Below are 25,241 nucleotides of genomic sequence, written 5' to 3'. Positions count from 1 at the left end.
CAACACATCCAATCTACTTGCCTAGAAAGGGAGCCCATGTAGACCAAACAATAAAGTACCAACTGTACCAAAGCCTGATTTACTGAAGCAGTACTCTCTTCCTCTGGGCCACTAATAGGAGTCTGGGTGAGGGGTCATTGGTAAGGAGCAGAGGTAACCCAAAAGCAGTTGCATTTCTGGAAATCTTCCCTGTGATGGCTGAGGGACCCCAAATCTGGCAACCATGGGGGCTGTTCTCCCAGGCTCCAGGCAACTCCACTGTCTGGATATATCTTTCCTTTCCCAGTTTGGCTGGCCCAGAATCTCCACACCCAGCAACTGCTTTCTTCTTCTGTATTATTGGAAGGGACCCTCCAGAATCTTCTAGTCACTCAGAGCATGTGACCTTCTATTTCCTCCTGAGGCTGATGGGTTCCCCATTATTCCTAGAGGAAGGTTTCAGTTTGGAGGTAATGTTCAATTAGGTAGAATACTCCATCTAACACAAAATTAAACAGATTTTAGTTGTTATAGATGCTTATCAGGAGCACACAAAGATTCAAAGACTACATGTGTTGAAACTGACATTGTACATTCAAGGATAGCATGGATATTATGTCAAAGTCTGAAGAAAACCCCTTTACCTGTCCATTCCAAGCCTGGTTCCATTTGCCAGCCCACTTAATAGAATTACAAGCTACCCAGGGAATGAGGACAAAGGTTGTGGTTAGTCCTGCTACTGAAACCCTCTGTGAATGCTACTCTGGTCTTGTGACTAGACTAGAAACAGGTGGTGTAACTGGACAGTAAGGGTCACCTTTCTACCTCTGTCTTTTTCAAGAGGGCAGCTATTGTAGTGTAGAATCCTAACAGTAGGATATGCTCCTTACTGGCCTTGCTGCTGAGATGGAACACCCGATGGAAATGACCTGAGAGGATTGATTTTGATTTAGCGTCAGAGGATACAGTCCCTCACAGTGGAGAAGGCAGGAATACGCGGTGGAGCCTCTTCATTTGCTGTTTCATCAGGAAGCAGGCAATGGGGTGGGGTTGAAGACCAGACTGTAACCTCTAAAGCAGCTCTGCATGAGCCATTTATGCCAACTAGGCACTGTGACCCCAAAGTTCCACAACCTTCAAAACTACACTGGAGGAAAATAAGCTCTACAAGGCCGAGAGATGAGCAAACATGGAGTCTGCCAGAAGGCCTAGGCATAGTCACTGTCAGAGGTCCTGATTTTGCCCAGCCAATGAAGGCCAACCATGTGATGCTACCTGAGGACCTAGGAATAGGCACTGTCAGAGGTCCTGATAGAGCCTAGTCAGTAAGGGGCTACCATGCAATGTCAATGGGTCAGAGTACGGTCTGGGTGCTGGGAGGAGGAAAAGCAAGGCTCTCCCCACTTTTGATAAGCGAGTCTGCTGTTTGCCTTTTACCCCGCTCCCAATGTCTATGCTGTGATGATGCACCTTCTCAACCCCTCTCCTGAGGAAGCCATTAGGGCCCAGCAACACCACACCACTAATTGGTAACCAAGTGCTCAAACATAGGAGCTGGTGGGGAAAGTCCACACCCAAAGCATGGTGGCGGGAGTAGGGGTGGGGGCGGCGGGGTGTCAGACAAGCTCCAGAAGGCCCAGCTGAAGTATCAGATGTTTTCGGAGAATAGATTAGTGTCAGCCTGTTTTGAGGGAAAATATTCGATCTAAGAATTTTATATACATCTAAATGATCATCTGTGTGCAAAAAAGGCAAAGATATTTCTGTACTGACAAAAGTTAAAAGAATTTGTAAACATGAAAGTAATATTATCCTATATAGGCAAAAATTAACATACAGTTACATTAAAAAAAAGATCCAGTGAGATACTTCAGAGGGGAAGGATCAGCTACATAAATGTGACCCCCCGAGTTCAATCCCTGGAGCCACGGTGGAATGAGAGAATCAGTTCCCTCAATTTGCTTCCCGTAGACCCTATTGGAGAACTCAGGCATGCGCACAAAGCAAACAAACAAAAAACTATCATAACAATAATAGTAAAATAACAAACGATGTCCACAATGAAACCCTCTGCAATCATCAACCAGAGGACAGAGGGGTAAATCGAAACCCATAATCTAGGATCGGGGAAATCTAAGGATTGATGATAAGTAGTGAAGTCACTTTGAGAAAATAGTTCTGTAAGTGTTAAATAACAATGAAAATTATGAACCAAACACTGAGAATTCCAATAAGTAAGGAAAGAGCACATTAATTGCTTATTATATGCAAAATAAAACATGGGAAAGGGTAAAAGATATTACCAACTATGAATGCCCACTAACTTAAAATAATAAAAATGAATCTTTAAAATGAATGTGGAGATCATTGTCTTTGGGTAAAATCTTTTGGTGGATAAATGTGACAGACACTCATACTTTTCTTTTCCCCCATGCATTAGGCATGGAGGAGAATGGAGAAAGAAGACAGTCTTGGTGCAGAAGTTTATGTTGTCTACCCACCTACCCCCTGCAAAAGTCAGAAATCACAAGGCTTGTTTTTATTTTCCATGACAAACATATACAATGGAAACAGGCGAATTGTCAAGCAGCTTTTCAGAGGCTTTGAGCCAACCCTTCTTGGAATCAACCGTTGTACTCACAGAGACTTATCTGAAAAGCTTCCAGGTCATGAATGGAGACAAAAGCAGGTTATATTGCCTGTGTCCCAATAAAAATAAAAACATCATCAGATGGCTTCTCTTTGTTAAATTGTGATTGTAAGAATTTACCAGGAATGTTGCGTTTGTACTAATCACAGAAGAGGAAAAAGCATGTCTTTTATTATAATCTGTGTGTGTGTGTGTGTGTGTGTGTGTGTGTGTGTGTGAGGTGTGTGTGTGTGTGTGTGTGTGTGTGTGTGTGTGTGTGAGGGGGGGGTACATGTGCAGGTTCGTGTGAGTGTACACTATGGTGCGTGCAGGTCAGAGGGCATGCATGGGGGCCAGTGGACAGCCTCGGGTGTTGGTGGCCACCTTCTACCTTGAGATATTGCTTTTGCTCACCACTGTTTACCAGATGGACTGTACTGGGGGCTTCAGGGGAGTCTCCTACCTGCCTCTCATGCAGGTATGCTGGGACTATCCTCCAAGCCAGCTCCCAGCCCAGAATGAATGAAATGTGTGTGTGTGTGTGTGTGTGTACACACTTATTTCATACATTTTAAAAGATGATGTTCATTAAGCAAGGTGTCAAAATTTATTCTTAAAATTTTTTAACGCCACGATGTGCTAAACAACAGCTTTGTACCGTCCAACTTATTAGGTTATGCACCAATTTTTCTTCTATCAAGCAAGAGAAAACATCCAAATGAAAGTTGAGCAAACAGGCAGCTCTTTCGCAGAGGAGTGACTAGTTAATTGACTTAAGACAGCAGGTCACCCAGAGGAGGGACAGGATCCTGCAGCAGGCTTTCACAGATGACCCTTCTCAGAGTTAACCTTTTGCTCATGAAGAATTCTCTGAAAAATTTCCAAGGTATGAATGGAAATCAGAGCAGATTGCATTACCTACATCCCGAAGGTCAGAGGTTCTGATTACTGAGGTAATGAAACTTCAGCGGGCCGCTTCAGGTCTATTAGGTTTGTCAGCTTCTATAAGCACGCTGACTTCAGGAATGCGATGATATCACCGAGGATGTGCGCGAGCAGGAACATAACAGCCACATCTTCACTTTAGTATTCAAGCATCACAAGGTGTGTGTGTGTGGGGGGGGTGACTACATTTATGGGCATGCTCTTACGATGAATTGGTGGGCAAGGTGGAGCAAGGAGGAAAAGTAGAACGGGTGGAAACACACACACACACACACACACACACACACACACAATAAATGCAACTTCAGATAAAACCAATTTTTCTTGAAGATGTAACAGAAGGTAAGCATAAGATCAATTAACTCAAAATCTCCCATTAAAATAGTTCAAATTATTCTAATCCAAATGCCACAGATCATTAAAAACCAAGAAACACGGCAAGGCAATGGTGGCACATGCCTTTCTTTAATCCCAGCACTCAGGAAACAGAGGCAGGCAGATATCTGTGAGTTCGCAGTCAGCCTTGGTCTACAAAGGGAGTTACAGGACAGGCTCCAAATCTTCACAGAGAAAAACCCTGTTTCAAACAACAACAACAACAAAACAAAAAAACCCAAATAACCAACTGACCAAACAAAGAAACCAAAAAAAAAAATCCAAACTAACAAAAGCCCTAGGATTTTTTTAAAATGAATTATTTGATGGAAGCATAGATCAACACAGTGGATGCTCTTATACATAATGTCCCTCTGGCCTCCACACCCCAGGCTTGGTTCCCAGCCTCTGGTAGTATTGGGATACAGGGAACCCTTGAAGAGCTGGTACCCGGTAGGGGTTACTTAGTTGACTGGAGCATGCTGGAGAAGAATCTTTGGGCATGGCCTTTCTTTCTTTCAACACTCCTTGAAAGGAGGTGTTGAAGGCACAAGAACCTGGAGTACCACTCCCAGAACCCACATAAAACCTGGGCATGGCGGTGTCTGCTTCTGATGGAGTACAGGGAAAGCGGAGGTAGAGTTAGGCTGATCCCTGAGGCTTGCTAGGAAATTAATGAGTTCAAGGACAGTGGGAGAAACACCCAGAAGAAGCCTGCCTTTGGTGGACCTCTGGCTTCTACACACACTTGCCCACATACATGTGCTCCTGGATTCGAGAACATAAGCACATCTGTATATGCGAATGTTGGTGGAGGCTGCTCATTTGTTTCCCAGCTGCCCAGACCCAAAATAATCACACAGAAACTATGTTACTTGCAATACTCTTTGGCCAATAACTTAAGCGTACTTCTAGCTAGTTCTTATATTTTAAATTAACCCATTTCTATCAATCCATATATTGCCACGTGGTTGTGGCCTAGGTACGGTTCTATCCTTCCATCTGTCATCTGTCTCTTGCAGTGGCTACTTCTCACTGACTCTGCCTACTTTCTCCCAGCATTCAGTTTAGTTTTACTGCCCAGCTCTATTCTGCCCTAACACAAGCCAAAGAAGCTTCTTTATTCATTAACCAGACACATTCATAGCATATAGAGGGAATCCCACATCATGTGGACATATATGCACATAGCTTTGGCGCCTTCACTGTTAGTGTGCCATGGTGGTTTGAATCAGAAATGTTCCCCCACAATCTCTCAAGCATTTTAATACTTGGTGCCAGGTTGGTGGTGCTGCTGTGGAGGTTTGCGAGGTATGGCCTTGCTGGAGAATTGGACTCCAATCCTCTGGACCCATCACCCCAAATAAACACTTCCTTCTCTAAGCTGCCTTGCTCGTGGTGTTCCATCCCAGTAACAGAAAGCAACATGCGTGCTAACACTCAGTGGAAAGAGAGACATGCAAGGTGTTCTCACTCGGTTTCTCACATCTATGGCTGGGCGGTTAAGGACGCTCGTGGTGACAATGGCTCCTTTCTCTGGAAAGCCTGCTAAGGTGGTCACTGCCACTTCTTGGCTTGGTATAAAGCCCACCCACGCTGTTGTGTACAAAGAGATTATATTCGTACGTTGTAAACCTGAAGGTTTTATTAAAATAAACAAACAAAAAAGGCACTTAAGTTATGTTCTATAGAAGATGAAATGCATTGATCATTTTTTTTTTCTCACAAAATAAAGGATTCTTTCCCACAAAATGTTCTGTCTCGTTTTCCTGCTAGGAAAGGCTTGCTTTCCTTTCTTCTGACACAAAACATGCCATTATCTCCGTAACTCTCCAGTCTCAACCAGAGCACCAGGAAAACAGTTTATTTGGAAGCCGTACGCAAATGTCAGTCTTTTAAGTAAACGCAGGTTATCGTTTTCCCTGTTCTTACTGTTTTCAGAAGCAGGGAGGATTATGGCTCAATTCGCGATGTAATTACAAGGCTGGCAGCCTGCCAGCACTCTGTCCCAATACCATCCAGGGAGTTTTATGCTCTTCTTTAGAGAAACTCATCCATTTTCAAAGATCAGATTCAGTTATCATTTTCCTATACCTCTTCTCTGTCCTTGGGATCTCACTGGCTGGCAGATAAAAGCTTAAAGGAAACCTCAACTGTGAGCAGAGTGCCCAAGACTGCCCCTCTGAGAGTTTAGTACCAGCGAGGTGTGCTGGGTCCCATTGACAAGTTGAGTCACTACAGAGGAAGTGGACCAACCCTTTGCCAAAAGAGAAACACGGATACAGAACATGATAGGAACTTCCTGAGTACATACTAAATTGTTAATTCTTTATCTCTTTGGGTTTTCCAAGCAGGAGCCCAGTGGCTTTATCTTTTTGGTTCAAAATTGCCGGAGTAGGAAAATGCTATATGTAGACAAATCAGGCCCTGACTCTTTAACAATTTGTATGGAGATACTTGCTTAGTGGCTGACCCAACTTTGGCTTTAGATCGTCTTCCAATGTGGGGTCATACATGTTCCCAGGATATCCAGCCGCTGATGCCTTCAAAGCCAGGCCCAAAGTCTCAAAGCTAGTCACCAAAGGCAAGAGTGCTATTTCCAGAAACCTCACTAAATCGCAAGGGGATGCTGCACATAACAACAGGGAGGGGGCAGGAGTGTTGGTCCCCCAAGCACAGGCATGCCGGGACCATCAGAAGTTAGAAGAAGACTGCTTTCTGAAGCCTCTGGGGGGAGCTTGACCTCAGAAACAATTTGTTTGGTGACTTTAACTCTGAGAGCTGTAAGCAAGGATCCTCTCTCTGGGCTTGTGTTGTTTCTGGCCACCCAGCGTGTGGAACTTGATGTTATTACCGGAAGACACCTGTCTCTGTGCTTTTCACTGAGAACACACCAGCCTGCAGGACCAAGGCCACCGAAAGGTGACAGCCTTGGTAATTTCCTGTGACCCAGATCTATCTACAACCCTATAAAGCACTATTATAGTATGGATTTTAAAAGTGAAGCAAATAAGGTTGGAAATATTAAAGAGCTTGTCCAGTTCATTGGACTCTTTACAAGAGCTGAGATTCAAATGCAGGGGGCCTGACTGAAGACACGCTGAACAAGGCTGCCGCACTGGGTACTGCCAGTGTGATGGGAAAGTAATAATAATAACAATAACAATCCGGGGATAATCTGCTCTGCCCCAGTTGGGATGATGCCACATGACTGGGCCTTGACCTTCGGTACCTCGCTAGCTGAGGGGAGGGGCTGATTTACCTCTGCATCCAGACTGCCTGCCCAATTTCCTCTGTGACCCCAGGATGAATGGGAAGGGTGGTGAGTCGGGGTTAAGAGGATGGCGGGGCTGAGACAATAGAAGGAAGAGAAGCTAATGGCTCCCGTGGGAATTGAACCAATGACCTTGGCTTCATTAACTCTGTCCCTGGGTAAAATACTTATAATTGTATTTCAAGTCATAAAATAGTCTTATTCCTGTATCTGAAGACCAGAAGCTGAATCTTCCCCACTACAGTGCTTGAGCGTTTCTTCCGTATGTTGATGCTACTGTACAAGTGACAGCCTTTGTGACTCCAAATGACACTTTGGTTCAGCCTTTGCTGTGTCAAGCTAATAGCACTGATATTTTTCTTCATGTACAAATTTTTGAGGGCCTGCCTCCCATGATACTTGTAGGAATTTTATCATAATTTTATACAATTTAGGTAGACCAGGTAATATATATTCCATATATACAATATATTCCACACACACATATATAATAGATGGAACATATATATCTGTACATACATAGATGCATACATACATACACATATATAGATATAAAATAGATGGAGCACAGAAGGCATAGACCATATGGATACATGCCACTGAAAAGTGGGCTTTCATGATGGTACTAAAACTTCTCAAGTAGACCTGCCTTTAGAGCTCATCTACTTCAAATATTTAAGTGTCTTCTCCATTTTAGAGATTAAAAACCAAACCCCAGGACACTTAGAAATGAAACGGGTTCACCTAGATTTGCAGAACAGCTGTTTGTGCTCAGGGAACCTCTCTGCGACTTCTGAGGACTCAGTCTTTCGAATACCCATTGCTTCACTTATCTGAGAGGTCAGTGTGCATTCATGTGACACCACATGTTTGCCCTTTATCATTTCTCCAACTTTAAAAAAGAATTGTGAAGATTTTCAATGTATGTGTGTTTTCAGGTGTCCTCAGAGGCCAGAAGAGGGCATTGGATCCCCAGGAGTTGGAGATACAGGCATTCTGGGCACCCTGACTTGGATGCTGAGAAACAAACTTAGGTCTTCTGTAAGAGCAATCAGTGCTCTTTCTTGCTGAGCTCTCTCTTCAGTGCCACATCTCTCTAACTTGTACTAAAATCTCTTTCCTACTAAATGAAAAACTAAAATGTGTAGTTTTTAAGGCAAAAACATAATTTAAAAAAGTTAAATCCCTATATTTCATGTCTGTATTTTTAACCCTGTATGTGAGTGTGTGTGTGTGTGTGTATGCAGAAATGAACACAGGTGCTGTACCTTAGGAGGAGGAGTTGGCCCCCACAGATCTGAAGTTACAGGAGGATGTGAGGTACCTAACTCAGCTCCTCTGCAAGAAGGCTCCACGTTTTTAATCCCTGAGCCATCTCTTTGTCTACAACAAAAGCAAACTTTACTTCGTAATGGTGTATTCCTATAACTTGTCTACATATCTCTGTGGCTCATATTTCAGCCCTACACATACAGAAGGATGAGTTAGCTGTCCGAAAATAGCTTTCCTATTCACTATCTGCACTGTCTTTGTAGTGAATTTAACTGGTGGTGTCAAACGGGCATTCCACTCAACAACATAAAGCTTCCCTAAGTAGAATGGTAGGTCAGTTGGTACCATGTACTCACAGCAAGACCTATCCCAGAAGACCCCTGCTCCAACAGCAAATGAAGACTCTTAGGTGACACATACAATGATGATATTTTCAAGACCTATCCCAGAAGACCCCTGCTCCAACAGCAAATGAAGACTCTTAGGTGACACATACAATGAGAATATTTTCCTCTGTGCAAAACAGCACAGGTTAAGAATTTGTGGAACAATTCTCAGTTCAAGGTCCAGCTATTCGAACTCAAATGAAAAAAAAAAACATTCTGTTTAGTTGGGAAAAAAAAGCGCCCATTAGATTCTGTCTAGTTGACTCAGGCTCCATCTGCTTATCTCTCAGTTACTTGTGGGGACAAACAGGTGTTCATAGTTCCCAAATCAGTCACCCTCACAGATTTCAGGGCACATGTGATTTGGCAGGTCAGACACAAACATATTCATGTCCAAGAGAAAATTGATCGCTGCTGAAACTCAAAGCAGTTTTTGAGTAAAATAGACTGAAAACAAATAGTATTTGCCATAGTGAGCAATGCCACTCCAATTCATTCATTTATTCAAACCTTATTTCCAACAGTCTAGCAGTCTCGATCCAAAGAATAAGGAACTTGCTGTCTGTTCTCTTAGAGCCAAAGCCAGTGTGAGCTCTGAGGGACATGCTTTCTGTTGTTTATGTAAGCATGTGGACCCAGGGGATGGGGGCTGAGGAGTCCAGAAATGGGAGTTGGTGCCTTTCTCAGTTCCTCTCCACCTTAATTTTTGAGATAGGGTCGCTCATTGGAACTCTGGTCTGTCTAGATTATCTGGTCAGCAGATCCTAGGGAGTCTCTTGTCTCTCTTGTGCTAGGACTGCAGGCAAAGGCTGCACCTGGTTTATGCATGGACTCTGGGGAATCTATATCTGGTCCTCACATTTGTAAAACAAGGGCTTTACTTAATGAGTTGACTTCCACCCCCATGAGAATGTTTTGAAATGAGAAAATTTAGACTCTGTTTACCTAAAATTTACTTTTTCCCTTTTCTCGTTGGATGCAAACGAGTGAGACCATAAAGTTTAACCTCACCAATGAGGTGTGATTTGGTCTAGCTCTTGATGTCACATGGTATTTAGTCTGGTGGAAGCATTGGTCCAGTGAAAGATATTTTGGGTCAAAATGTGTACATTGAAAAGCTCTGATGCCTCTGGCTAACTGATAAAAGTCTTCTTCAATATAGCTGAGACTGACTTGGGTTGTTTTCATCAGAATCAAATCTGTGTCAACTTTATTGACATCCCAACAGAATTCAAGTTTCAATATTCTTATAACTATAAACAATGCCCTTGAAGAGTCGGTCTGGTTAACTGCTTCCCATACTGAGTCTATGTCATCTCTGCCACAAACAAAAGCTTGCTTGGATAGTTTCTCTCTCTCTCTCTCTCTCTCTCTCTCTCTCTCTCTCTCTCTCTCTCTCTTTCTCTTTCTCTCCCCTCTCTCTCAATGGTTCTGAGAGGCCTCAGCTGAGTCTCAGCCCTTGGCATGCTTGTGGGAACAAGGAGATGCACTAACAAATGACCCCTGCCCTAAGATAATTACAAAGACAAAAGGTACTTTTGTTTGAATTAAATTATGTAGATAACTGGCTTGGTGATCTGCATTCTATAATACGATATAGAAGACAAAATTACTATAAGGGAGTCTTGAATTTCAGGATATAAAAATTGCATAGAAAACTATGCCATTGCTGTCTAGACTCTTTTTCTCTATATCAACATACACATTTAGTAAACAGACCACTTGAACAAGGCAGTAACTCTGACTTCTTTTCAATGTCATAACTATTTATAAAGGGAAGCCCAGACATTCTTTGCTGCACATTTTGTATCAGAAGAATTTTCACTTCAACACTGCTCTAAATATGTCTATAATGATAAAAATGAAACAAGATGGGGGTGGTGGGGTGACTGTAGAGAAGGCTTAGGGGTTAAAACACTGGTTGCTCTTCCTGATGACCTGGGTTTGATTCCCAACAACCCCATGGTGACTTAAAACCAGCTGTGACTGTAGTTCTAGGAGACCTAGTGCCCTCTTCTGGACTCCATGGGTACTGTATGCATGTGGTGCACAAACATCCATGCAAGCAAAACACCCATACATATAAAATAAAAATGTTTTAAAAAGATGCGATAAAACACTTCAGTGCTCTACTTATTTATGTAAATAGGCGCAAAGTGGGAACAGAGAAATTTGGGGAGAATAGGCAATTATGTATGCCTTCTGAAAGAAGATGGATTCAATTAAGAACTACAAAAAAACAGTCAAATGGATAAATCAATAGGATAAACAAAGTCAGCCTTCTGTGCCCCAGGGTTCCATAGCCTCAGATTCAACCAACCATGAACAGGAAATATTTAGAAAAATAACAGCATCTGGTACTGAACCATTTTTTTTTTGTTCCCTAAACAACGCAGTGTAACAACTATCTGCCTTCACACTGGTCTGAGCATTGTAAATAGTGCAGGGATGACTGAAGCCTATGCCAGTCTGTGATCGGCTCTATGCTAGCTAATACTTCATAATTTCATATCCATGACTTTAGCATCCATGGTTTTTATTATCTATGGGGCCAAGGATTTGGTCCCAAAGGTAATTCCCCAGATTCCAAGGGAACCTGGGTAGGTCCAGGGGAAAGGTTCATTATGGTGTCACAATATAGGGGACAACATTGGTCCTTTCTTAGTATGCTGGGAGCTGTGAATCACCAGTAAGAAGGGAAGTCCTGGCTGCCATCAGGGCAGATGAAGTAGCCCCTGTGCAAGCAATGTGTGCACTCATCCCTTTATCAGAAAAACCCCGAGCCCATGGGAGGGCTAATTCCCAGCTTCCTCTCTGAATGACAAGATGAACGGCCCACTTTGGGCAGACAGGAGTGGACTAATAAAAAAAATAAAAGGAAAGGTCTCATATTAAGATGACTGGGCCATATGTTTTGAATGTTAAGAAATGGAAAACACATCCTGAGTTTTAACCCCAAGTTGTTTATGAGAGTGTAAGCAATTATTAGGTAAGTGAAGATGACCTTGAACTTCTGGCCCTCTTATTGCTACCTGCCTGTACACCCTGTATATTCTTCTTACTTGGGACTGAACCCGTGACTTTCAGCAAGTCAGACAAGCAGTCTGCCACCTGAGCTTAGACTCCAGCCACTTGACTCCTTGAATAAAAACAGAAACCTCCAAATCAAATTTCCTTGTGGGGAAAAAAATCCTGGACATTTAGCCTCATGTATCTACTTAGATCCCACACCACATTTTTGTTTATCTGCACAATCCTTCTAGAGATAGCTGCCATGGGAATGTTTATTTCAGCTTATATTCAGACCAGCAAGAGTGGGGACAGGCAGCTTCCTGGAGGAAGAACTTTCTAAGCCAAGACCTGAAGTGTAGGTGATGCTGATGAACAGAAGGGGCCTGATGAGGGAAAAGATCAGAGATGGGAATTCTTCACATTGTTCTTCGTGAGCACAGTGAGAGAGTCTGGGACACAGAAGCTGGAGGGATGAGGGACGGTTGGCAGTGCACTGACATGGGGCTCAGACAATAGTCCACATATTTTGAAACTTCAACACATTGCCTGGACCAAGAAAATGGAGAAATAATTGGATCTAGGGAATGGCAGATGATATAGTTGGAGCCCCAGAGATGGTGAAGGGTTTGTCTCAGCTCATAAAGCTGGTTCCTTAGCAAGAGATCAAAGAGTACTTAGATCTAACTCTATCATGTGGTATTGTTTTGGCGGCTATCACCTACTGGCCCATGGTTTAGTTTTAAATTCTAGATTCAACTCTTTCAAGCCTCACTTATTCAGTGACTTACAACCCATATCCCCTAAACACAGGTGAATATGGGAGGCACCCACTAATTTCCAAAGTTCCGGGTGTATTCAATTCTTCCAAATTCCATTACTAAGTTTCATGTCTAGATAGAGATGTGACAAAGGCAATAGTTTGGGGCTCACACATCGCCAAGTTTGACTTGAAAGGCTTATTGCAAGCACACAGTTGAGATGGCAAACACTCAACACGCCTCGGCTACACTTCAATGATTAATGCCACAGATAATAACTGAACATATTCTACCGCGTGACTGATAACAGGTTCACACAACGAACACTCTGGGGTACCTTGAACTACTCCACACGCCCCAAACTAAATGCCAGCATTTGTTTTTATAGTTTTTGTAATCTCACCTGCTAAGACTCTTATCTTTGTAAAACCACTGAGTTCCTGAATAAATATTGTGCCACAGATTTAAATCTTCTGGGGGATTTGAAGCAAGTGGCTGCTGGATTTTGCATCTCAGAAGCTCATATCTAAAAGAGAAGACAAGCAGGAATATCATGATTGTCTCAACGAACATTATTACTGAGATTCAGATAGCTTAGTGGCATGTATATGATGCATGCATGAAAGCAGAAATAATACCATAGTGCAATTATGAAATATTTCCAGATAAACACCTTTTCTCCTGGTTTAGCTGTCATATAGTCTGCTAATTGCAAATTATCACGTAGACTCACATGTTTTGGTCACCAGTGGGATGGAAACAGTTTAGATTTCTGTGTCAGATTTGCTCAAGATCTGTTGCAAGTTTCACACAAAGTAGGACTCTAAAAATCTTATCAAGTTAATGATTTCCTAAGACTCCATTAAAATTTTATAAACAATGATGATATTATCCACTCTGTTTCCTATGCCATGTATTCAGTTCTGGTGGCTGTAGAGCTATTTCAGAATCACAGTTCTTGGCTTCCATCTTCTTTCGAGAAGGGAACACTCTTCCTAAGCCTCTAGACAGTGGTGATATGGAAATGACTGCATGGTTAACTTCATAATTCAGAGACACCACTGTCCTACCATGTTACACAGAACACACGCCAGAGCGGCCAAGCAGAATAAAATTAGTTTTTGAAAAGAGAAAAACAATGAGGGGAAATATTAGCTATGAGAGAAATGTTTTAAGGATTTTAGTTTGTCTCGATATGATGCTCACTCTTGGTTAAAGAAATCCCTTAATACAATGTGCTATTATACAAATGTTAAGAACAGAGGAATATTGTGTGGTTATTATGAGTTTGTAGGAGTACGTAAGTATTTAGATGGCATTAATTTTATGTTGAGATGTTAGTGAAACCCTGCCTCCATACTTCTTAGAATGACAGAGCTAAAACAAACTGCAGAGGAAAGTCCTTTCTCTTCTACCTCAAATTTGGTCCATTTGGCTTGAATGGTGGCTGCCAAGAAATCCCAACACAAGATTTGCTTAGTGGAATCAAAGACGATGGGGCCAGTTCCTGAGGCAGGGCTGGATGGGGGGTGACGGAGGTAGGGAGACTCTCCGTGCACCCTCCTAGGTACCCATTCCCTCTGGAGCAAGCACAGCAATTGTGATCAAGTAATTAGTGAAAGAGATGAGATGAGGTTCTGTTAGGGATCGTGATGAGAGGGTCTGGCATGCAGATCTCATAGCTCAGTATGTCTCCGTTCTGGAGGAATGGGGCTTTCCAAGTGACCTGAAATAAAAGACCAGGAGCATCAGTGTGACAACACAGGAACAGAGCAGTGATGTTCACAGAGTCTAGAGTTTTGCCTGCCTCCTTTGCCTCAAAGTCATTTTCTGAAGGTCCACATTCAACTTAACCCCATGCACTAGACAATACGGAAAGACTGGGGACCATGAGCGGAATGCTAGGAGCCCAGTGGGAGCTGCTTCCTGGGCTTGACTTTTAGCTGTGATGCTTTATAGAACCATCAGACTAATACCCATCCTGGCGATCCATCTCTGCCTTGGCTGCACAGGACACAGAGCAAGCACACAGAGGAAATTCACACACCCACACGCATTAGGGCAGCATGAGGACTTGAAAGTTTGCATGTTTATAACTCAATTACATTGAACTCAGAGCTCCTAATTTTGTGGGTTAAAGAGGTTGTTTTACAAAGGCTGGGATGGGTGGCCATTTGTATGTTCTGACATTCACAATTGAATTCCGAAGCTGGTGTACATTTTAACAAATGAAGCAATAATGCATTTAGTCTCAGGATAAGAACATGTAGAAAGCTTTTAAAACTTCAAAGGGTTGCTCTGTTTGAACAAGTTTCACATCAGAAAACAGAATAACATCTTATAAATTTCATCATACCAGATGAGACATTTCTCTCTACAGTTTACTAGAGCTTGGTAGACTAAGGTTCAAGGTTAGAGGCCCCTGATGGCTCTATAAAAGAAAGTTTGTTGCTGCTTCACTGATACATACTTTGGTGATTTCTGCACTTTATTTTATTTCTCAGTTATTCTAAGTGCTTTACCATGGCAATCTGTACATTGGCTGAATCCTGTTTGAAATCCTTCTTTTAAATCTGATTTTACACTGCTTAATTATTTCATTAAGAAATGGCTTTCAAATCTGATGAGGTCATTTAAAATGATTGTTGTCATTTTGGGCTTGCCTGTGTGAGCTTCTGTACACCCCATGTGTCAGGTGCCCAAGGAAACCAGGTTGTATTGGACCCCATGGAAACGGAGTTTTAAGCAGTTATGGGCTGCCTGATGTGGGTGCTGGGAACTGGAGTCCTTTGCAAGAATAGTAAGAGCTCTTAACTGCTGAGCCATCTCCAGTCGCTTAAACCCTTTTGGGTTAAAAAACTACAGGCTTTCTCCTTAATTGGTTAGTGTAAGAGGCATGATGAGAGACAGCAGGGCATTGAACTTCCATTTTTGGAATCGGATCAAATTTGTCCCATTAGATTATTCTTTTGATCTTCTTAATTCAATTTGCTAACATTTTATTCAGAAGTTTTAGATTGATATTCAAATATGAAATTATTCTATACCTTGATTGAACTGTTCTTTTCAGTCTTAGTAGAGACTGTCTACCACCCTTCAAGAAGGAAAGAGTCTTCTCAGGAAATTAAGTGCCACAGGGAAGTACACAGAGTTCATTTTTTCACATAATATAATTACTTGGAGTTTTCCTGATGGTAAGATTTTGAGAATATGAGTTATACCTACTGTGCCCTCAGTTTCCCTTAATACTTATGTCTTTACCAAGCCATGAGCAATTGTTTTTAGTAGTCAAGTATTAAGCTCAGAGCCTCGCACATTCCAGGTAAGCCCTCTACCCCCGAATCGCATCCTCAACTTCTTGTACATTTTTGACCGGGTTTCATTAAGTCACTCAAACTGCCACAGAAGCCGGGGTAAGGCTTCAATTGTATCACCCTCATACAGGACTCTCTTAGATTTGGCTTGGGTAGCAACTCTTTTTCTACTTAGCAATGTGCTACTCTCTAATTGTCTTTTAGTTGTCTCACTTTGGTACTTTTCTTGCTGCCCCTGTCGGGCAGTAGCTCCTGCAGGTGGCATTGCACAGAGATAGCAGGGCTGGTGACATGGCTTGAATACAAGTCATCCCTCCGCTTACTAAGGAGAAATCTCACTAGAAAATCACTTGGGTAAAGTTTTAAGATAGTCCCAAGTACAGTGTGAGCCAATAATACTAACACGAAACTGTGTTCTTTGAACAACATTTAAATATACATCATGAAACACTAGATTAAGTCCAGAATTCCTCATTTTTCCTAATTAAATAATGGGAATTGATGCCCAAAGGCATTACTTGGCTGTCATACCTCTGTGTTTCAAGATCTTTCTAAAAACTTGGGGCCCATATGTAGTGGTGTGCACCTATAATCCCAGAACATGGAAAGCAGAGGCAGGTAGGTCTCTTTGAGTTCAAGGCCAGTCTGGTTTACAAATTCAGTTCCAGGAGAGCCTGAGCTGTTACACAGAATAACCCAGTCTTGAAAGACCAATGAACCAATCAAAAATACTCACACACAAAAAAAACAACAAAACAAATCAAAACTTGACCTAGGGTTTCCATGGTTTTCTTGGGCCTGAGGTGATGACCCATGGAATTTAGCTCCCTTAGTCAAGCTGATCAAAATTTCCCTACCAATCCGATAGGACATGGACACCCTACTCCCTTTCCTAGATGAAAGTGTCACGGCCCTAGAGGGGAAATAAAGGCTGACTAACTCCTTCCAGATATTGGGATCCTGGGGTGTTGACCCACTCAAGCAGACTGGCTCACTGTTAGCTTCTGAAATCACGCACACATTTATTTTTTTCTTTTTTGATATTCTACAATCAGTGATGCCTAATTTTTAAAACTTTGGCAGAAAGAATGAGAAGAACATTTGAAGTGTAGCTGCTGCCCCTGTGAAGGGACTGTGGGTGCCATGCCACATGCCATCTATCAACGCTGCACCAAAACCCGCCCCACAGAACTCTTCAGAGAGGTAAGGCAGTTCTGGAATGATCGCTGATTCTGGGTTTGTTTGTTTCCTTTCTTTTCTTTTCTTTTCGTTGACTGAAGACAAGTTCTTATGATTTTTCGAGTTCATAGATTATCATATATGCTACATGTAAAAATTGAATTAATGTTACATCAATAGAATTCCATATGCTTTACTTATTTTTCACCAAAATTGCATTGCTTTAACAATTCTCGGGTCGAAGATACTTAAGATTATTTTGGGTGTTTAATTTTCAAAGACTAAATAAAAAAATTGCTAAATGGTCACTTCTAGTTTGTGGGTTAAATGAATTTTCTTTAAAAAGTTAAATTATCTAGCGTCATCGAGTGCCTACCTTTCGCTGGCAAGAGAGAACTCAGCCTGGATCCAAGCAATAATTCCGACAGACGAACTTTGCTGTTATGCAAATGCCCTCTGCTTTGTGCTCTGGTGAGCAAGCCACTGTACCGAGGCTTTTGGCAGTGGTACAAGGCTGGATCCATGGAAGCATGTGTGTATTTACACAAAAGAGGCTTCTAAGCTGCAAAACTCCCTCCTGTTTGGTTACACTAATTTCCCTTGAATGAAGTTTGTATGCCAGCCAAAACAATGGTAGTTATCCCATCCTCTAGAGTTCAATCCCCAAAGAATGAGGCCAATAATTGAGCTTTCTGGATATCCCAGCATTATGCTATTTTCTTAATTTCTTTTCCCATTATTTCAATTCTTTGATTTTTTTTTCCAAAAGAGCACGGAATATAAGCGCGTGGAGCTTTTGTTTGTTAATATGCTTCTCAGCACTTCCATTAGTCTCCCCATCTCTCCTCATTTCCCGATCTGTTTAAATATGACGTGGTCCTGAGGCTAAGCATCCCACAGTGGTATCAAAGTATTTCATGTGTGCGAGGCAAATAGCAGTCTCTCAACAATATAATTAAGGGGATTCAGGGAGAAATGAAAAACTGACATTGAATTCCAGATAGTTTGGGCTAAAGGCCAAAAAGCCAGTTTCTGCAGCAATTGCCTCAGACAATGAATGTGTTAGTCTTGTCAGTAGATGGCTCTGTCAGACAGAGTGCACTCAGGGTAAGTCCCTACATCTGTAGGACCGAGAGAAGCCAGAACGCCCAATGGCTTACCTTGACTGCATCTGGTCCCAGCAATGCACCCTGGGCAGCTGCACTCCTGCAGGCCGGGAGGGTATTTTTGAAACTTCTACCCAGCCGCTGCTTCTTGTGCCTCCATTAAGAGAGCTCCCCAGAACCCGGTATTCATATTGTGTCCAAGGGCTGAGGGTAGGATCCTTGTCAATAAACTTCATGGCATGACTTCTCGAGAGAGGTGACAGGCTCCTAATTTCCTCTTTCCCTTTGACTTATCTCTCGATTGTAAAGTTTTCAGTAAAGTCACTGGGGTTGGTGGGGGGTTGCCAGATACAACGACAGATGTTGGAGTGTCTGGAAACAGCTCTGGGCTTGGGATCCCTTCGGTGTTCCTGGGAGTGTCCACACAGTCTGAGACTCTGGTGACTTGGAACACCCTTTGGAGGTACAGGCTTCTACCTGGAACTGATACCCCGAGGCCGTGAAGTACAGACGGCCATGCCAGTACATACGATAACGGGAAGTAGTCCTATTGCGCTTTACGGGCTGCTGCCAAACGATAGACATCACTCTCGAGTTCACGTTCAGAAGAACTGGAGGATCTACTGGCCCAGGCCCTGTAAAGAACACATTCAGGAAGTCACGGATCTTACAAACCTCGTGTATCCTCAACAGTAAAACTCAAATGAACGAGCGCTTGGTGGAGACAAGAGGCAAACAGGGAAAGGGCACACAGATGAGCAAGACTGCCCTGCCCACTATGGTATGAGAAATACTTGTTGAACTTGTTGAACGTGACTGAGCTGACGCTGCCCTTTTCTTCCTATCATAGACCCAGCAAAACCATTTCTCTTCATTAGAGCTAATGCTGAAAAAATATCAAAAGGACTTTTACAATTATTTTAAATCAAGGCATTAGAAGAAAAACACACAAGCTGACAGTTTAACCAAAGTTCGAGAAGGCTGTGGCCACATTTTGCCCCCTGGGTCCCCAGTCCTGATTCTAACCAACATCACTACGGCAACAGACCCGTCGACAGCATCCCTCATCATACATTCCATAGGATGCTGCCTCTGTTTATCATGCTAATCCATGTTTTGCGATTTATCTACTCCCTGTTAATATTATCGGTGATTTTTTACTGTGCCTGTGACAGAGCTGACGACGATCCAGCTCCTTCACCTGCTGATAAATAAACAACGCACAGATCTGACCTTTAGGTTAACGGGTTTTACGTCTGCCCCACTCAGCACTCTAACTGATTCAATTATCATAAAGGTTCGGGAGGCCCCATGAATACTGAAAAAGGCCCACCATATGCCTGCAGAGGTGGTGGTGGGGGGCAGCAGGCACTCTGCAGCCCTCCAGAGAAATTCCTTAATTGTAAATAATTTCACCGTGCGACACAATCAAGTCACCTTGAATGCGAATCCCCTCAGCCTGCGCAGGCAAAGTGTTATTTAAGCTTTACTGGGCTGCGTTAAATTCTGCAATTTGAAGGGCTGTTAAGTTTTTCAATTGAAATTTCATTTAAAATGCAGGTGCTTTTTATTATATCGCGGCTTTACTGCTCTCTAGGTACAAGCAGGAACATGGCGCAATAACACAAATCTGGCTCAATCACTGATCAGTAACAGCTGTAATTCCGGGACGTTTAGCATTCTTATAAACCATGGCCTGAGATCTATAAATTGCTACAACAGATCAAAAAAAAATATACTATAGCCCTCTTTTCTGCCCACAGCAATTTTGGCATTTATGAGATTTTTTTTCTGTGAACATTAGATTTTATTGAAAATCTTTTAAAAAGATATAGTTGGATTTAGTAATTGTTTAAAACAGCATTGATTTGAGTGTGAATGTGCGATTCAGTATCCCATCGAGGGCGAAGTGTTAAAGGTAGCCACAGACTTGTGAAGCCATTGGCCGTGGCAATAGCTATGTAAGGGACGTTTCCAAACAGAATGGGCTACGTTTTAGTCACCAACTGAAGTGCTGATGATAGAATCAAAATTCGTTTTGTGAAGGGACCTAAAAGCAAGCTATTTTTGACAATTTGGTCGCCCACCCTTTGTGGGGAGAGAAAGCCTAGCATCATGGTGACGTTGGTGTGGGCATTCCCCAGGCTGGCCTGTTGTTAGCTTTCACTTGAAAGCCATCGGTGACATTTCTTCTCACCTCGCCAGTGCATGGTACAGAAGCAATTATCATACCAACATGGGGATACGGCTTCTCTTTTAGCTGGCCATGCCATGCATGTTTAGTTATTCCCAGAAAAATCTCAGCGTCTTACAAGCTCTAAATGTTTTGCAATCTTAAAAAAAAAAAAAAAAACCTCTGATACCGGAGCTTGTAAAAGCAACTGTGGAGATTCGAGTCTTTAGCCTAACCCTACCTCACCCCCTCTCCTCACTAAAGAATAATAAATGCTTTAAAAAGCCAGAATGTTTTCCGGCGGGTTTTCATCAGGGTCTCGCATAATTATTCCCTCCTCTGTGAGCTATCACACTGCGGAGCTTCTTCAGGGAAAAGCACCAACAAGGATGCAGTTTGTTCTCTGTGATGAGAATACGGCCTTTTATTTCTCCCGAAGACGCTGATGGTGTGATAGGTAAAACGTCCATGGTAATGAGCCGGACTTACACTTCCAACTCCCACAGAACACAGCCCTTCCTTAAAGACGACCTCTTATCTTGGGAAGAGGAGACATTCAATTTCAATTTCATGATACCCCCACCACACACCCCCAGAGCCAGAATACATTTTATTAGCTTCTCTCTCGGGAAAGCCGAGCACACTCCTGGCTTCCTCTGCAGAAAGTCCTCTAATGCATCCTGGAGAGGAACAGAAAGAACAGAAGTAAGCCTAATTAGCTCCTTTGGCTAGGCAAGTGTTAAAACCTGACTTCTGGCACTCGTTCAATTTGGAGCTTTGAAATGATAAGCAGGATCATCTAATTCTATATACAAACCAACTGTCCTGCTACCACTCAGTTGAAAGGGTCACCACAATTATGTAAAACATGAGTAATAACTATAATTGGGGTAGTTGGCTAATACAATAAAAAGCCGTGAACACGAGGAAAGTTACGCTCGCCGCAGTAGCTATCACTCTCTAAAGTAAGAATTCATGGGTGAAATGACATGAAAAAGATGGTTATAAAAGTTTAATGGAATGATAAAAGGCAAAAGTCGGCCTCTCAGCTGAATTCGTAAAATCCCTATACATCACGATCAGCTCCTTAACTGTAAAATCAATGTGGACTAGAACATGTTGTCAATGCCGCTGTCACTCGAGGGGAGATGGGGAAGTCTGGCAGGCACACAGCTCAGCCGCCCAGTGCTGGAGACTTAAGGCAACAGCTCTCTCGGCGGGTGTAACTGTCTAGAGCACAGCTCCCTGGAGCCAGGAACTGAGTCTCATCTCTGGTCGAGCCACAGACTGCTGTTTCAAGGTAGTCTGCACATTCACAACTGAAAGCGGTCTTGTTTTGGTGAAAGGCATGATCTTTGTGGGTAACTGCCTGCCTCACATGTAAGGTTCAGCCCCAGCCCAAGAGAAAGTCATGACCTTGATGGGAAATGGCCTTGCTATGTTAATGTCAGGTGTGCACACTGGCGAGAGTGTGTGCGTGCGCAGGCTCAACCCTGTCTACGGCTCCCAGTTCGAGGATACGCGTGACGTTCGGCAGTTTGGGATGAAAAGTCTTTCACACTTGTTTGCTGTGGTGGATTGATTTTCCTGTTACAGTCTCAAATGTTGTCCTCAAGCTAATATTTTACCATTCTCATAAAAAGAACCTTGCTTGGTTTAAAAACTCTTTTCAGTGATATGAACTCCTACGTGAATAGCCCCTAAATTTCCCAGTGAATTAAAAACCATGGGGGTGGTATGCGGACTGCCCTTAGACAAAGCTCTGCATCACACTCCAGATGTTAAGGTAGCCATGCTATTCATCTCTGATGCCGTAGCTGAGAGAACGGCAACCTGTCTTTTTAATCATGAATTCTTTCGTCAATTTATTATTTATACCCAACAACTTCCCCAAAGAATTTTTGACAGCTAATAATAAAAGAGCCAAATGCAAGAAGACCAAGAGAATAAAGAGAAGGGAATATTCATGTGGTAATAATGAAGATGGTGCCATGGCATACCCCCAAACAAATATGCAGAACACGAGCTAGCTGTGGGCTTGTCCAGTGTCAACTCCCACCTTCCCTGACTGCGAGGGAAACGCCAACACCGTGCTCCGGGTTTAACGGCAGAGCGGCAGCATTCCAGCCATCGCTGAAGTGGAAAGGGCAGCGCTGCCCAGTCTGTCGGTAAGAGGATCACTTCTGAAGACCTTCCATTCCCTGTTCTCCCGAGACCAGGAGGAGTGGAGGTCAGGAGGAAAGGCTGCTCATCTAGACCTGGGGCAGGGGATAAGGTGATCCGCAGTGCATCCTTCTTCAGGGTACTTCCTCGAACAGTCCAGGGCTGCAAATAAAACGTGCTGTCTGGCATGAGAAGCAGCAAAATCCCACAGCGTAAGTATCTACTGGTCAGAAATGCAGCCGTCCGCTCAGAAGAGGCCACTTCTGGGTCACACAGGTGTAACCAACCCCTCAGCTCAACTCACAGGGTTCTTTGCCTCACCGCCACTGACTGCTCTTCCAGACCATGGCCCTCCTTTCCAGATTCTTATTTAATCAACCCTGGACAACTGGGTTTTCTCCTGGGATTATGATCAAATTGAGTGGGATGCTGTGATTAAAAGAACCTATGTAGAGTTTTAGTGTTCTAGAATGTTCCTAATAGATAGAGGGGTGTAGGTGTGTGTGTGTGAAGGAGAGAGAGAGAGAGAGAGAGAGAGAGAGAGAGAGAGAGAGAGAGAGAGAGAGAGAGAGGAATCTATTGAAAATGACACAAAACCCCTACCCTTGTTAATGGTCAGTGGGCTGCAGGTGTGGCATTCAGATGGGCAGATCTTAACCCTGGCTGTTTAACACACACATGTGGTTGTTACCAAGAGATCTAACAAAGTCCACTGTGAACTTTCCAACATGGATCATCTAAGAACCAAAACACTTTAAAAAAATTGTTGACACCATTCCACAGATAGCGATCTGGTACAGAATAGTCTCTTAGTAAAGACAAACCCATAGCAGTAAGGCAACTGTGATAAAAAAAATACTTATTAATTTCTTAAACTAAACGTAGGAAAGGCTGGAGAAGCCTGGGCTACGCGTCACATCGATATGTGGTTTGCGTCTGAATGATGTAAGGAATAGTGCTGCTCTAGACAAACTTTGCAAGAGCAGCCTGCTTTGTGTGCTCAAAGGGGATTCAAGAACCCACGAGAGACACTGAGGCCAGATGGACCCAATTTTCTGTTATTTAGTCCATCATTTTAAAGAAACTTCTGTTGGCAACTTGGCTTGGACAAATTCAATGTTAAGATTATACAATAACAAAGAAATACAATAAAATAGTTGCTCCTACTAATTACAAAAATGTAAGAATTTGGGTCAGTGATCTATGCAATAGAAAACAAAGCTTACAGGGATGAACATGCAAAGCCTTCTATTTTTAAGGTTAGAGAAGCAACTATGGATTTCTGTGGCTGGAGAAACGGCTCAGCAGTTAAGAGCGCTTGCTGCTCTTGCAGATGACCTGAATTCAATTCCCAGCACCCACATGGAAGCTCACACCTGTCTGCAACTCTCGTTCAAATGGATCCAACACTCTTTGGCCTCCATGGGCACCAGCATGTATGCAGTGCACAGACACACACGGAGCAAACACCCACACATAAAGAAGAAAATGGGCCTTTTGCTCTCCAATCTCTTGTCTGTAAAATAGACAAGCATGTCCCCCTGTGAAAGTGTAAGGGGGCAGCACCCAGCCCTGAATATTCAGAGCATGTGGGGAAAATGCCTGAAGCAGGAGGAACAAAATGACTACGTGGCACACCTGAAATTTATAGTTCATATTTCTTCACTAATGAAAATGTTAATACTGATACAGGCGCTGTTGCTAAAATCTTTTTCCAGGGGAAGTCCTAGCCATGTCTATCCCTCCTAAGATCCCAATAGCAAAGGAAGGCGCAGGTCTGCTAAAACTCACTCTAGGGAGTAACGCTTTTATGGGGCTTCCTTACAAAGCAGAGGTGAGGGGTTCCTTGCAGGGGTGTACATCCTCCTACCGTGACAGGCTGTGCCTGAAAAGCCTTTACCCAGCATGAACGAAGGCGTCCCATCACTGCAGAGTGGGAACCTCCCTCTGTCAGACGCCCCAAGCCTACACTTGCGCTCTAGCCCCTCCCCGCCATGTGCAATTAAGGCAGAGTTGCTTTGAGGGTCTTGTGACCCACGCCCAACTCCTCCACAAGGAGATGGGACGGTCACTAAGCCCAGCTGGGCAAGCTCCTTTGAAATGGGCACAGCTGAGCTGCCGCAAGGGACCATCATTTACAAGACATTCAACCCAAATTTAAAATATTTTCACATTCCTCTACCTAAGGACGCTGGTTAAGCTTCACATCCTAAAATATATGAATCATAAAAAAGTTTGCTGTGCAATATTAATTTTTAAATTTAAACACCCCATGGACACACATTTACATAATAAATAGTTTGAGAAGTCTTATCCTAGATGATCTCCACCAGCTAACTGAACTTCACACTTTCTTTTCCTCCCCTCCCCTCCCCTCCCCTCCCCTCCCCTCCCCTCCCCTCCCCTCCCTTCCTTTCTGGCTTTAGAGTCCCCAGAAAGGAGTATGGAATCTTCCTCTGTGACTCAAGAGAGCTGCTGAGGCCAGGTGTGTATCACATGTGTCCCTGCATGGAGACCCAGAGAGACCATTGCATGAAGCTGTGAAGGTGAAGCCTGGATTGCCTTGGAGACCCCAAGATATTAGAGATACCAGAGCCATGGATTCCTGTGAAGAGCTGCTAACAGAGTGAGACCAGGCCCAGAGAAAGAGAGGTGCTGCAGTCAACAAAGCTGAAG

General features: G+C 43.1%; 1 protein-coding gene across 1 annotated transcript in view; it reads right to left on the bottom strand.

Annotated features, from left to right (window-relative positions):
• The window catches only part of Ush2a (usherin), a 663,496-nt gene that overhangs the window by 205,981 nt on the left and 432,274 nt on the right, over positions 1-25,241 (bottom strand). Inside the window, 9 exon segments of the mRNA XM_075987373.1 lie at positions 2,750-2,768; positions 5,403-5,522; positions 5,524-5,563; positions 13,034-13,156; positions 14,046-14,356; positions 18,284-18,309; positions 18,312-18,578; positions 18,581-18,631; positions 18,634-18,864. Of these exon segments, the coding sequence (XP_075843488.1) occupies positions 2,750-2,768; positions 5,403-5,522; positions 5,524-5,563; positions 13,034-13,156; positions 14,046-14,356; positions 18,284-18,309; positions 18,312-18,578; positions 18,581-18,631; positions 18,634-18,864 (1,188 nt within the window).

This window comes from Microtus pennsylvanicus, chromosome 10 (assembly GCF_037038515.1).
Source record: "Microtus pennsylvanicus isolate mMicPen1 chromosome 10, mMicPen1.hap1, whole genome shotgun sequence".
Classification (NCBI taxonomy): Eukaryota; Metazoa; Chordata; class Mammalia; order Rodentia; family Cricetidae; genus Microtus; species Microtus pennsylvanicus.
The sequence above is the reverse complement of the archived record's forward strand: the minus strand, read 5'-3'. Positions and strand labels throughout refer to the sequence as shown.